We start from the raw sequence: 13456 nt of genomic DNA, 5'->3' as shown, positions 1-13456 counted from the left end.
AGAATTTTAGAACTGGAGAGACCTTAGTAGTCCTGGAGTTCAACACTGAGCATTTTTTAAAAATTAGGAGTGATTTGTAACAGTTAAAGAGAAGGTTATTGATATCTTACATTTCTTCTTTCGAAAACTGTTTCTTTTTCCCATTTATGTACTGGAGAATAGCTCTTCACCTTAAATATTTTCATCGGTTCCCTATGTTTCTTGGATATCAGACTTTTGTCTGAAATGTTTGATGGAAAGATTCCTCCCTCCCCCCCTCTGGACAGTTCTTTATTCCATCTACATTTATTTTGTTTGTGCAAAAGCTTTAAAATTTTACATAGTGGAAAGACCTGGGTTCAAATTCTGCTTTTGATCAACGGTATGATCCTGGACCCCTGGATCTTTGTAACAAAGAGAAATGACCAAAGAAAAGCTATTTAAGCAGTTACAAATGCATGAGGCATTGTACCTCCAAGTCTGCTGCCTAGAGGAGGAGTGACAGACACACCATCCTCTGTCTTACTGGACCAAAATCAGCTATTGCAGTTTTTCAGAGTTTGGCTTCCTTGGTATCATTTGTTGTTACCTTCATTATTAGTGGTCATTATGTGCAGGGGCAGCTGGGTGGTGCAGTGGATAGCGCACCAGTGCAGGAGTCAGGAGGACTTGAGTTCAAATCTCACCTCCAACACTTGACACTCACTAGCTGTGTGACCTTGGGCAAGTCACTTAACCCCAGTTGCCTCATCCTGGGTCATCTCCAGTCATCCTGATGAATATCTGGTCACTGGATTCAGATGGCTCTGGAGAAGAAGTGAGGCTGGTGACCTGCACAGCCCTCCCTCACTCAGAACAAAGTCAAGTGCAAGTCATGTCATTATTTCTCTGATGGCATGGTCTTCTTCGGCAACGAAGGACGAACACACACATTATATGCATCATTCTTCTCGTCCTGCTTAGCTCACATCTAATTTCCCATGTTTCTCCAGTTTCCTCACATTTGTCATTTTCTGTGCAATGTTACATGACATTCATATATCACCATTTGTTCAATCATTTACCAGTTGCTTCAAATATCGGTCTTTACCTATACCAAATGTTTTTGATCGTTATTGCTTTGCTAATTTTATTTTAATTGCCTCTTCCTCTGCTTCCTCCGGCAGCTACTCTGGGGTTGGGACAGTTTCCTCATTGGGGCATTCTGCAGACGTCTTAAAATCATCAGGTCCAAAACTGAATTCACTGTCTTCCTGTCTCCCCTCACCCCACCCCAACCTCCCTTCTCTCTAGCTTCCCTCTTACGGTCAAGGGCACCACTATCCTCCCAGTCACCCAAGCTTGAAACCTAGGTGCCATCCTCAGCTCCTCACACTCTCTCCCACTTGCTGTCTCCAATCTGTTGCCAGGTCCAGTCAATTTTACTTCCTAACATCTCTGCTGAATTATTGAAGTAATCTGCCTGTTGGTCTCCTTGCCTCCTTTCTCCCCACTCCAGTGCATCCTCCACTCAGCTGTCAAATTAATCTTCCCAAAGCACAAATCTAACCATGTCACCCACCCATGTCACCCATCACTTTCATTTAGTAAACTCCAATGACTCCCTGTCTCCTCCAAATCAAATATAAAATTATGTTTGTCATTCAAAGACCTTCACAACCTGGCCCCCTCCTAACTGCTAGTTTTCTTACATCTTACTCCTGGATATCTGTTCTCTGTCATCCAGGGATACTGACCTCCTTGCTGTTCCTTGAACAAGATTTTCCATCTCCATCATGTTCACTGACTGTCTCCCAGGCATGAAACCCTGTCCCTTCTCATCTCTATTTCCTTGCTTCCTTCAAGTACCAATTAAAATCTTTCCCTATCTCATTGTTCACATCTTCCTTCTATTGATACTGGACAACAAGTCCCCACCCACCTAGTACAGAGTGGATGTAATAACTAAATAGTAATTGTTTCTCTTTTACCCAGGAACCTTGAGGGTCTTCCCCTCCCAGTTTGATTTTTTTTTCTTTTGATTAATTGGCCATCCCTTGAGTAACTTAAAGAAGCCTATTCATTGAATGGGTGTATCTCACTCAAAGTGAGATTGTGATAACACCTTAGCCTGAAAGGGCCAGGGTCTCCCATTGCATGCTGGGCCATCTTCAGTCATCCTGATGAATATCAGGCTACTGGACCCAAATGGCTCAGGAGAAGAAAGTGAGGTTGAAGACCTTGCGCAGCCCTCCCTCACTCAAAGTCAACTGCAAGTCATGTCATCATTTTGATGTCATGGTCCTCTTATAGAACAGACAGACACAACAACCTCCCCTTTACCCTGTATGTAACTTGTTTGTACATAGCTGTTTACATGTTGTTTCTCCCATTAGACTGTGAGGTTCTTAAGAGCAGGGACTGTCTTTTGCATTTCTTTGTATCTCTAGTGCTTAGTATATAATAGGAATTTAATAAATGCTTATTGGCTGACTGACTGACTGGGTGCTTTCAGATACAGGTGGTCCTGCATTTCTTGAATGTCTTCCTTCCTCACCTGACTTCTTAGAATCCTCAGCTTCCTTCAGAGGACAAATTGAGTATTTCCTCCTATAAGATGCCTTTCCACATGCCCCCCAGCTATTAGTACTTACTCCTTCTGGATCTTACTTTATGTTAAGAAAGAGACAGAGACAGAGACAGAGAATCAGAAAAAAGAGACAGAGAGAAAGACAATGAGATTTAATACAAATGAAATGATTAAATAATTAAACAGTGACTTGTTTCTTCTTTTTCCTTCTGACCAATAGTAGGTCTACCTGTATCTAATTTAGCCAATGAGCAGGGGAAATCCAATTTTATTTTCTTTATGCAGTGTAGAATATATTTTGGAATGTTTATTGCCAGGCCTAGAGGCCTGAGGGCTACCCGAGTCTTACCTTACCTGTCCCAGGTCTTCGGTTGGCCAAACCGGATAAACGTATGAGAGAAGAGACTTTCCGGAGTCGAACAAGGGTTAGGCTTTATTCAGGGTCCTGGTTACATGTGCAGGGGGAGCTCTTCCTTAGGAGGGAGAGAGAAATCTCCCAAGGAGGCAAAGATCTTACAGTAAGAGATTGGAAGCAGAAGTGGAAGTGGGGAGAGAGGGGGAGGGGAGAGCGAAGAGAGGAAAAACGGAGCCTTCTGTCCTGTCAGGGTCCCTCCTTGCTAAGAGCGCCTTCAAGCTTTCGTGACCCTAATTAAGCTCTCCGGCCGCGTAGTTTGCACCTGAATACCGTGCCTGTTAGATAACAATAGGTGTGCCCAGATCCGGGACAGTCTCGAGGGCGGGGATGCTCCTCCCATCACGTTTCTCACGGGAAGAGGCGGAAATACACGAGATAGCTCGGTCTCACTCCTCGATTCCCTGGTGTTTCATGGGGGGCCTCATGAGAACTCTAAGATTTAGAAGTTCCCACCTTTACCCGCCCGAGACTGTCCACATGGAATTGAGCTTACACCACCAACAGTTTATTATTAAAAGATAAAAACAAACCAATAGCATAAAGAACAAATGTTCAGCCCTTTGCAAATTAAACTGTACAGGCAACTCTAAACACGACTAATGTGAAAAGAAATGACAAAGTAAATAGCTATTAGGTATAATATGCCTGCATTTTCTCTGATGTAGAAATGCAAAATTGCATGAACCAAGAAGCCAAGTAGACTGGAGAGGGAGCTACAAATCCTTTTGGTAGTCAGAGGCATTTTCCCTTTTCTAGGTCCTACGTTTACCTCTTTTGTACCCCTATTTTTTTAAAAAAGGAATTTAAAGATACACTGGACTTTAGGGCTTTTCAAATTCAAGGGAGAGAATGCTGGACTTGGAGCCAAGAAGACCTGGATTTAAATCCTACCTCAGACACTTATTAGTTCACCTTTGTGGTCCTCAGTTTCCTCATTTGTAAAATAAGAGTTAGACTCTGGTTTCCAAGTTTTCTTCCAACTCTAAATCTATGGCCCTATAACCTGGAATCTGGAATTGCTCAATATTTATCATACTGCGTTGTTGTGGTTGTTGTTCGGTTGTGCCCAACTCTTTGTAACTTCATGGAACACAGCATACCAGGTCCTTCTGTCCTCTTCTGTTTCTTGAAGTCTACCCAAGTTCAGCACTATCTCCCTAGCTACAAAAGGTTACAATTAACCACATATGTGTGTGTACATATATATATACACATGTACTTGTATATACTTGTACATGTATATATCTATAAATACACACATGTATACACACATACACTCATACACATATATTTAAGACCGTACTATCCTTATTTCCTACTATCATCTGTTTCTCTGAAGGTAGATAGCATCTTCCTTCATAAGTCCAAGTCTTTCCTACACCACAATAATATTCCAACCCAATTACATCCAAATTGAGAGATTGTCTATGAAAGTTTTCCCCCAATTTTCTGTGTTCCTTCTATTCCTGGATGCATAGGTTTTATTTATACAAGAAAATTTTAATTTAAAATAATCGAAGGTCTGATACTGTCGAATTTGCTTCCTTTACATCTTTTTTTCCTGGTTTCTTTGAAGTCCTTGACCTTTTGTTCTTTCACATGAACTTTGTTATTATTTTTTCTAACTCAAAAAGATAACTTTTTTAGTAATTTAACTGGGATGGCATTGAATAAATAGATTAGTTAGGCAAAATTGTCGTTTTTAAAATTATATTGGCTTTGTCTACCCATGAACAATAAATATTACTTCAATTATTTAAATCTGACTTTATTCATATAAAAATGTTTTATGTTATATGTTATTATATGTTTATGTTAATATAGTTCTTGTGTTTGTTTTGGCAGGTATACTCTCAAGTATTTCACACTACCTCATTATTTTAAATGGTCTAAAACAATTTTAAATAATATTGCTGACAGTGTAGTTTCCCTATTTTCTCTTTTAATTCAATTTCTTTCAGTTTTGACTTTGTCTGAGATCATGATTACTACCTCTGCTTTTTTTTTACATTATAAATTCCACTCCTAAACTTTATTTTATCTTTGTATCTCTCATTTTATAGGATTTCCTGACAGCAACATACTGTTAAATTCAAATGTTTAATCTACTATCAGTTTCCATTTTATGGGTAAATTCATCCCGTTCACATTCTGAGCTATAATTACTTGTATATTTTCCTCCTTCCTATTTTTCCTCACTATCCTTCTCACCCTATTCCTCTGTTTTTTTTCTACCCACTCCCTTGCTTTCCTATTTCTTAATCTACCCACCTCTCCAAGAGTCTCTCACTTATCCTCTCCCCCCACCCTATCTTTTGACCCTCTTATTTCTTTCTATATTTAGAAGACTTTTATACTACATATATATGTTGTTCCCTCTTTAACCCATTCCCAATGAGAGTAAGGTTCCATCACTACCTACCCTCCCCCACTAGCTTCTTTTTTTTTTTTAGAATCACCTCATCATACGTAATCATTGATTCATATGGTACAATAGTATTCCATTACATTTGGATGCCATAGCTTGTTCAGTCATTTTCCTTTAGTTGGGCACCTACCTTGGTTTGTTTATTTCTCAGTGCTATGATTTTACTAAGCTATCTGTGAATTGCTCTAGATCAAGGGAATAATTTACCCTGGTTTTGACAATTGAAGCAAAGGATCTGAAAAAAAAAATATATATATATATAGACTAATATGGAAATGTTTTACATTACTGCACATGTATGTAATCTTTTTCAAATTGCTTGCCTTCTCAAGGAGGGGAAGGGGAGGGAGGAAGGTAGAGAATATGGAACTCAAAATTTAAAACAAAGAGCTTACATTCTATGAGGGCACATATGGCATCTTGATTAACTCTGTGTTCTCTATGGATCTGCTAGCCATCGCACACCAGCAGAAGCACTGCCAGTTGGCTATTTATTACTTCTGTGTTTTCTGTGATGTCTTTTACAGTCAAGAAAGCACTGATAGTTCTGGCTCACTCGGAGAACACATCCTTCAACCATGCCTTGAAAGAAGCCGCCAAGGAGGCTTTAAAGAAGAAAGGCTGGGATGTCACGGTGTCAGACCTGTATGCACTGAATTTTAATCCATTGATCTCCAGAAAGGACATCACAGGTACTTGATCTGCTACTCTCTTTGGGCTGAGCACTCTGGACCTAGTACTGTCTCCCATGGGCCACCAGTTTCTCAGTCCCCTTCCTCCTTCCTTCTTTAGGGGGTCTAAAGGACCCTGACAACTTTAAGTATCCAGTTGAATCTGCTCAGGCTTACAAGGAGGGGCGGCTGAGCTCAGACATTGTTGCTGAACAGAAGAAGCTAGCAGATGCAGATCTTGTGATATTTCAGGTATTGGATGGGGGGAGGGAGAACAGTATGGAAAAACTGGCTTCTTTCATCAATACTAAACTTGTTTTTCATTATCTGTGTGATCCTAAGCAAGCCCCATTCCATCTTGCTTCAGGTTCATCTTCTCTAAAATAGGACCAATACCACCTGCCCCACTTACCTCAAAGGACTTTTATGAGGATAGAAAGAGATTGTAAATAGAAAAGGGCTTTCAAGTTAAAAGTGATCATGTAATCATTACTACTGATATTTGTATAATCCTTTGATGTTTTCAAGATCATTTAATATACCCTATATCACTGGAGGTTCACAAAAACTCTGGAAGGTAGGATAGTACAGATATTACTGTCCCTGTTTTATAGATGAGGTAGTATGTTGTGTTTGACTCTTCATGATCCCATTTGAGATTTCCTTTGCAAAAGATATCAAAGCAGTTTCCCATTGCCTTTTCCAGTTCATTTTACAGGTGAGGAAACTGAGGCAATATGAATAAGTGACTTGTCCAGAGTCACACAGCTAGCAAGTATCTGAGGCTGGATTTGAACTCAAGTCTTCCTCACTCTAGGCTTGGTGGTGCTCTGTCTGCTGCTTCACCCAGTTGTCCTAAGATTGTTTAGTTTAGTGGATAAAGAGGAGGACCTGAGTTTGAGTCCGTTCTCTATCTTTTTTCTTTGTATGAACAATACAGGGAACTTCTGGCATGAATAGTGCATTCACTGAAGCAGATTAACAACCTGCTGGCATCCTATCTTTTAAATGATATTTTGTTTTATTTTCAAAGATATGCCTTCACTCCTTCCCCAACCTCCCAACATTAAGAAAACAAGAAAAACAAAATTCTTGTTATGAATGTGTATAGTCAAGAAAAACAAATTTCCACATTGACCATGTCTGAAAATAACACACACATATAATATATACACATGTGTATATCTACATATATACACATATGTATATGCATGTATATACACATACATGTATGTATATGTTCTCTCCCTCACCTCTCTACCATGAGGAGGGCAGTATGTGTCATCATGAGTCCTTTAGAATTGTGGCTGGTTGTTGTGACAACCTATTTTTCTGAAAGAACTACATAGGGCACTAAAAGCTCAACGATTATCATAATGGTTGTATGACCCTGGGCAAGTCACTTAACTTCCCTGGGACCTAGGCAACTATAACAAAATAAGATACCACAATGATCAACCATGATTCTTTGGAGAGCTTTGCTTCTCTTTAAGACAGTAAGCTGCAGAGAAAGTATTAGCCTGCATTATCTTCACCCTGAACTCATTGATAGTGACCCTATCTTTTTTCATTTGCAGATGAGGAAACAGGCTCAGAGATATTTGTTGACTTACCTATGGTCACCCAAATAATCAGAGGCAGGATTTAAACCCAGGTCTTCCTTGTGCCAAATCCTACATTTTATCCACTATACAGTGCAACCTCTTAATATGATATAAAGTGGTACTACGTCCCATATACATGTATATTTGAAGATGACCGCTGAGTGCCTTACTGTTCAAGTGTATGGATGGAATTGATTGAAGTTTCATAAGGGAAAGCTAATTTTCCCCATGGTAGTTTATGGGTGTAATGACCATTGATTTCCTGTTTGTAGTGGGGTCTGATGATGTGTACAGTTTTCCCTTTCTCTGCATCCTGGAATGTTTGTGGTTTACCCACAACAAATTACTTCATCTCTATTTCACAATCCATTGACACAGAGGACAAAGTGTTGGATTTGCAGTTAAAAAGAACAAGGTTCAGATACCATTTTGGACACTTATCAGCTGTGTGATCTTTGGCAAGTCATTTACCCTCTTTCTGCCTTGGTTTCCTCATCTGCAAAATGGGAAAGACAATATGCATACCACTTAACTCACAGGGTTGTTGTAAGGATTCTATGAAATAATATTTGCCAAAAGCATTGCAAACCTTAAATCACTGTAGACTATAAATGTACTGTAATTACATCTTTTTTTAATCTAAGTTCCTAATTTTATTTTTTAAATTTTATTTATTTTTTTAATGTTCTACAATCACTATCATAAATTTTAGATTTTAACCCCCCCACTTACCTCCCACTACCCCCTTCCCTCCCCAAGATGGCATACAATTCTATATAGGATCTACATATACTTTCCTATTGAATACGTTTTCACTATAGTCATGCTATGTAGATGAACTAAAATAAATGGAAGAAATCATATAACAAATCAGAACATGATACACAAACACACACACACAAACATGATCTGCTACATTGTGCAAATGAATTCCATAGTTCTTTCTCTGAGTGTGGAAGGCATTTTGCCTTAGAAAAATTTTTTTTTTTAAGTTCTTGCATTACTACGAAGTTCTAAGTCTACCAGAAAAAACTCTCGTACACTGTGGTTGTTGCTGTGTGCAAAGTTCTCCTGGTTCTGCTCCTTTCACTCAGCATCAGATCATATAAGTCCTTCCAGACCTCCCTGAAGTCTTCTTGTTCATCATTTCTTATGGCACAATAGTACTCCATTACAGTCATATACCATAATTTATTCAGCCATTCCCCAATTGATGGGCATCCCCTTGACTTCCAGTTTTTGGCAACTACAAAGAGTGCTGCTATAAATATTTTTGTACATGTGGGACCCTTTCCCATTTTTATGATCTCTTGGGGATACAGTCCTAGTCGCGATATTGCTGGGTCAAAGGGTATGCACATTTTTGTAGCCCTTTGGGGATAGTTCCAAACTGCTCTCCAGAATGGCTGGATGAGCTTACAGCTCCACCAACAATGAATTAGTGTTCCAACTCTCCCGCATCCTCTCCAGCATTTATCATTTTCTTGTTCTGTCATGTTTGCCAATCTTATAGGTGTGATGTGGTACCTCAGAGTTGTTTTGATTTGCATCTCTTTAATCAAAAGTGATTTAGAGCATTTTTTCATATGATTATAGATATCTTTAATTTCTTTCTCTGAAAATTTCCTGTTCATATCCTTTGACCATTTATCAATTGGGGAATGACTTGTATAGTTATACATTTGAGTCAGTTCTCTATATATTCTAGAAATGAGGCCTTTATCCCCGAGATTAGCTGTAAAAATTCTTTCCCAATTTACTACATCCCTCCGAATTTTGGTTGCATTGGGTTTGGTTGTGCAAAAACTGTTCAGTTTAATGTAATCAAAATTATCCATCTTGCATTTCATAATGCTTTCTATCTCTTCTTTAGTAAAAAATTCTTCCCTTCTCCATAAATCTGATAAATACACTATTCCTTGCTCCTCCAGTTTGTCCATGGTATCACTCTTTATACTTAGATCGTGTACCCATCTGGACTTTATTCTTGTGTACAGTGTCAGGCATGGGTCTATGCCTAGTTTCCACCACACTGTTATCCAGTTTTCCCAGCAATTTTTATCAAACAATGAGTTCTTATCCCAGAAGCTGGGGTCCTATAATTACATCTTAATAGAAAGGCCTTTGGGGGGACATTTCCCTCAGTCTTTGAAGAGGTGGGTACATCTGGTAATATCAGTCTGAGTCTTTTGCTCTGAGATAACTATACGGAGCCAATAACTCTCCTTCATCTCTTTCCTTTCTTAACCATAGCTCAATCTTATTTTATCTTTCTCTTTTCAATGATTGCTCCTGGTCTCCTGAGTCTTTCCATCTCTTTTCCAGTTATCCCCACTCTTTCTTTTCTGTTGCCAGACATTTGAGATCCCTCTCTTCTGAAACTGGGTTAATATTTTATAAAGGTCCTAAGACACATGATCAGGTTTCTTCAGTGTGAACAATGTGTCTGTCAACTATCACTCAAATCCATCAAAGGACTTTTCACACATAATATAAAGCCTATATTGGGTTGATTGAGACTTGGCATTTTATCCTTTCTTTAGATGAGAGTATGTGAGACCTGATTGGTTTTCTCAATCAACACTGTCCCTGACGCAGATATTGCTTCCCAGTTCAAGCTGTGGTCTTTGAGGTTCTCCTTCAGTTTGTTGTTTTTTTTTTTTATCTTTGTTGGACTCCTTGCGACCCCATTTGGGATTTTCTTGGCAGAGATGCTGGAGTGGTTTACCATTTCCTTCTCCAGCTCCTTTTGCAGATGAGGAAACTGAGGAAAACAGGGTGAAGTGATTTGCCCAGGGTCACACAGCCAGTAAGTGTCTGAAGCCAGATTTGAACTTGGGAAGAGGAGCCTTCCTGATTTCTGGCAGTGCTGTATGCACTATGGCGCCACCTGATTGCCCTCTCATTCAATAGGTCTTCATAATACTTCTCCCTGAAGCTGTAGCCTACTGCGCTAGAATGGTGAGAACATCTTAATCATGATCCATCCAGTGAATCTGTCATTTGGGTTAACAAGACGACACTCAATGACTCCATGGTACTGATCCAGTCTTGCCTTTTGAGTTTGAGAATAGGACCTAGATGGCACCAGCAGAACTTCTTAGGAAAGGGGAAGGGAGTAAACTGTTGAAACAATTGTTCTCATCCACTCATTCTGCCAGGGGAAGTCTTTACCTGCTTGGTGTAGACACTGCCCTTCCTCACCAAGGAGTTTGAGGCCTCTGGGATTAAAATAGAATAAGGCTAAATCATTCTTCCATGTGATAGCCCCTTCAACACTCAAAGATAGCTAACGTGTGCACCCTGAGCCTTTCCTTCTTCACATTCCTTCCAACTGTCCTCATATATATGCATTTAATGTCCATTATCATCTGGTTATTCTACTCCAGCACCTTTCCATCTTATCGATGTCCCTTCTAAACTGTGGTGAACATAATGGAATCTAGATTGTATTTGACCAGATCAGAGTATTTATTAAGTGCCTGCTGTATGCTAGTCACTGTGCTTGACTCTGGGGTTACAAGGATGAAGAATTAAATAATCCCTACTCACAATGTGCTTGTATTCCAATGAGGGAAACATCAGCTACATAGGATATATTCAGAATAAACAGAAAATTAATAAATATAGATATAGACAAAGTAGTTAAATAAATACAGTTTAGTTTGGGAGGGAGGGCACTAGCAAGGAAAGGCTTCATGCAGAAGATGGCATCTGAGCTGCACTTTAAAGGAGGAGACAGATTCTATGAGGATCTCCTTATTCCAGTAGCCCAACACTTTATTGGCTTCTCTTGTCTGCCACATCTCATTGTTGACTCATACTGAGCTTGTTAATTTGATTGTTCTAAGTCTTTACTTCATTCTCATTGATCAGGGTCATCAAGGTCACCATGGTAGCTTCTAGGCCAGTGTCACCAATGAGACATTTCTGGCTTCATAGAGGGCTTTTCTTACTTATTCTAATGTTGTTTTTTGGTTTCATTTTTTCTTTTTCAAAAAAGAGAGTCCAATTCCAATGGACTGGCCACATTGTGCAAATGCCAAATGTATGTATGCCAAAAGAACTCTGATGACTCTGGTAGAGACAGTGAGGCTGAGGACTTTGCACAGCTCTGCCTCACTTAAATCCACATCACTTACAAGTGAAGACACCCCCTTCTGATGCCTTCAATAATGATGGATGAACAACCATTGCAATATGATTTCACCTTCCAGATTTTCCATCAGTTTCTAAAGTTGTGGTGATGTCGCCTAACAGCTAGCTAGCTACCCTTGTTCTCCTACATATGTCTAGGTCTCAGTTGTTGTGTACAATAGTTCCTGGGAGACTCCTTGAAAAAATTTCTCAGGGAAACAAAAGTTTAGTCTAAACATGGGTTGCCAAGTTTGAAGTTGCATCTGCAAGTCTGAATACATTAAGTAATTCACTTCACTCATTGGAGAGCTTGGAGGCATCAGGCTTATAAGAAGCCTCTCTTTCTAAGAAAAAGTTGTTTTGGCTTGTGTTTTTTCCCCCAATTTGGCATGTATTGGTTATCCTTTAAGGCATAACATGATGTTGAGGACTCTCAGGGTACAGAAAGATTTTGAAGGATGGTGGAATGGATAAAGTCCTAGACCTGGAGTCAGAGAGACCTGAGTTTATTTACTTATTATTAGGTATGTGACCATAAAATCTGCCTCAGTTGCCTCATCTGTAAAATGAGATAAAATAGCACCTACCTGCCCGAGTTGTTATGAGGATAAAAATGAGACAATATTTGTAAAGTACTTTGCAAACCTTAAAGTGCTATGTAAATGCTAGATACTGGCTATTTTTTAAAATGTTTCAGGTTTCAATTTAATCTGAGGCACATTGCCAAAGACAGATTGTTCTTTAGATATGTTACTAATAATATTCACAGTACAAGTAACTGAATTCAATGAAAAAACTAATGACAGCCACAGATTGTGGATTTCTGGCATCAGACCTCCAGCCCTAATAAGAACCATTAATGGGAGCAAGCTGCCTGAGCCATCCCTTTGGTGGGCATACACTATTTTGTCAAGTCCAAAATTTAGTTGAGAGAGGTTTCCTACAGCCCAAGTACTTGTCCCCATCATCTTTCATAACTGGGTATCAAAAGAAGAGAATTGAAGGCAGAAAACTGGAGCTGAAACCATAGAAACCAGCCAGGCTGAAGAGCCTGGCTATTGCTGCTGAGAGAGCAGACATGGATATCCCTGAAGTTCTAATGAACCATGACCCATCTCCTTTATACACCACTGCAATAACCATTGTTCTCACTCAGGCTGATTTTTTTGCTGTGCTGGTCTGGACTGTGTTGAGTGTATGATGGACATAGAAGATGAGGCACACGAGACAGAGACTGAGCATGCCATTTTAGATCTAAAGCAACTGAGAGATGAGACCCAAGTCATTGTATTTTGAGACTAAAATGGGAGGGAGAGGGAGAGGGACTTCCACCTTTCAATAGAGCAGGGATGCTTATTTTAATAACTGAATTTCAATATCATTGACTTCCTTTTTAATCTCGTGTTTTATTTTATGCATAAAAATATTGTTCTAGGAAGGGATCTGTAGGTTTCATCAGACTGCCAGAGGAGTCCATCACACACACACACACACACACACACACACACACACAGCCCATGGGAGCATAGGATTAAAACTGTAAGAGCCCAAGAATGTCTATTTTTTAAAAAAATAATTTTTATTGCTATCTTTTGTTTTTAAATGACCTACATTTCTCTCTGTAGCCCACTTCCTATCCTTCCCAGAGAGCTA

The 13456-nt window shown here is 39.4% G+C and overlaps 1 protein-coding gene across 2 annotated transcripts in view; it reads left to right on the top strand.

Moving 5' to 3' along the window:
* The window catches only part of NQO1 (NAD(P)H quinone dehydrogenase 1), a 37954-nt gene that overhangs the window by 16789 nt on the left and 7709 nt on the right, over positions 1-13456 (top strand). For both annotated transcript variants that reach the window (XM_072636452.1, XM_072636453.1), the window contains 2 exons: positions 5919-6083; positions 6184-6314. In XM_072636452.1, coding sequence (XP_072492553.1) covers positions 5919-6083; positions 6184-6314 — 296 coding nt within the window. The remainder of the gene's footprint in view (positions 1-5918; positions 6084-6183; positions 6315-13456) is intronic.

This window comes from Notamacropus eugenii, chromosome 1 (assembly GCF_028372415.1).
Source record: "Notamacropus eugenii isolate mMacEug1 chromosome 1, mMacEug1.pri_v2, whole genome shotgun sequence".
In the NCBI taxonomy this organism is placed as follows: Eukaryota; Metazoa; Chordata; class Mammalia; order Diprotodontia; family Macropodidae; genus Notamacropus; species Notamacropus eugenii.
Note: the sequence above shows the minus strand (reverse complement) of the source record. Positions and strands in the feature narration are given on the sequence as shown.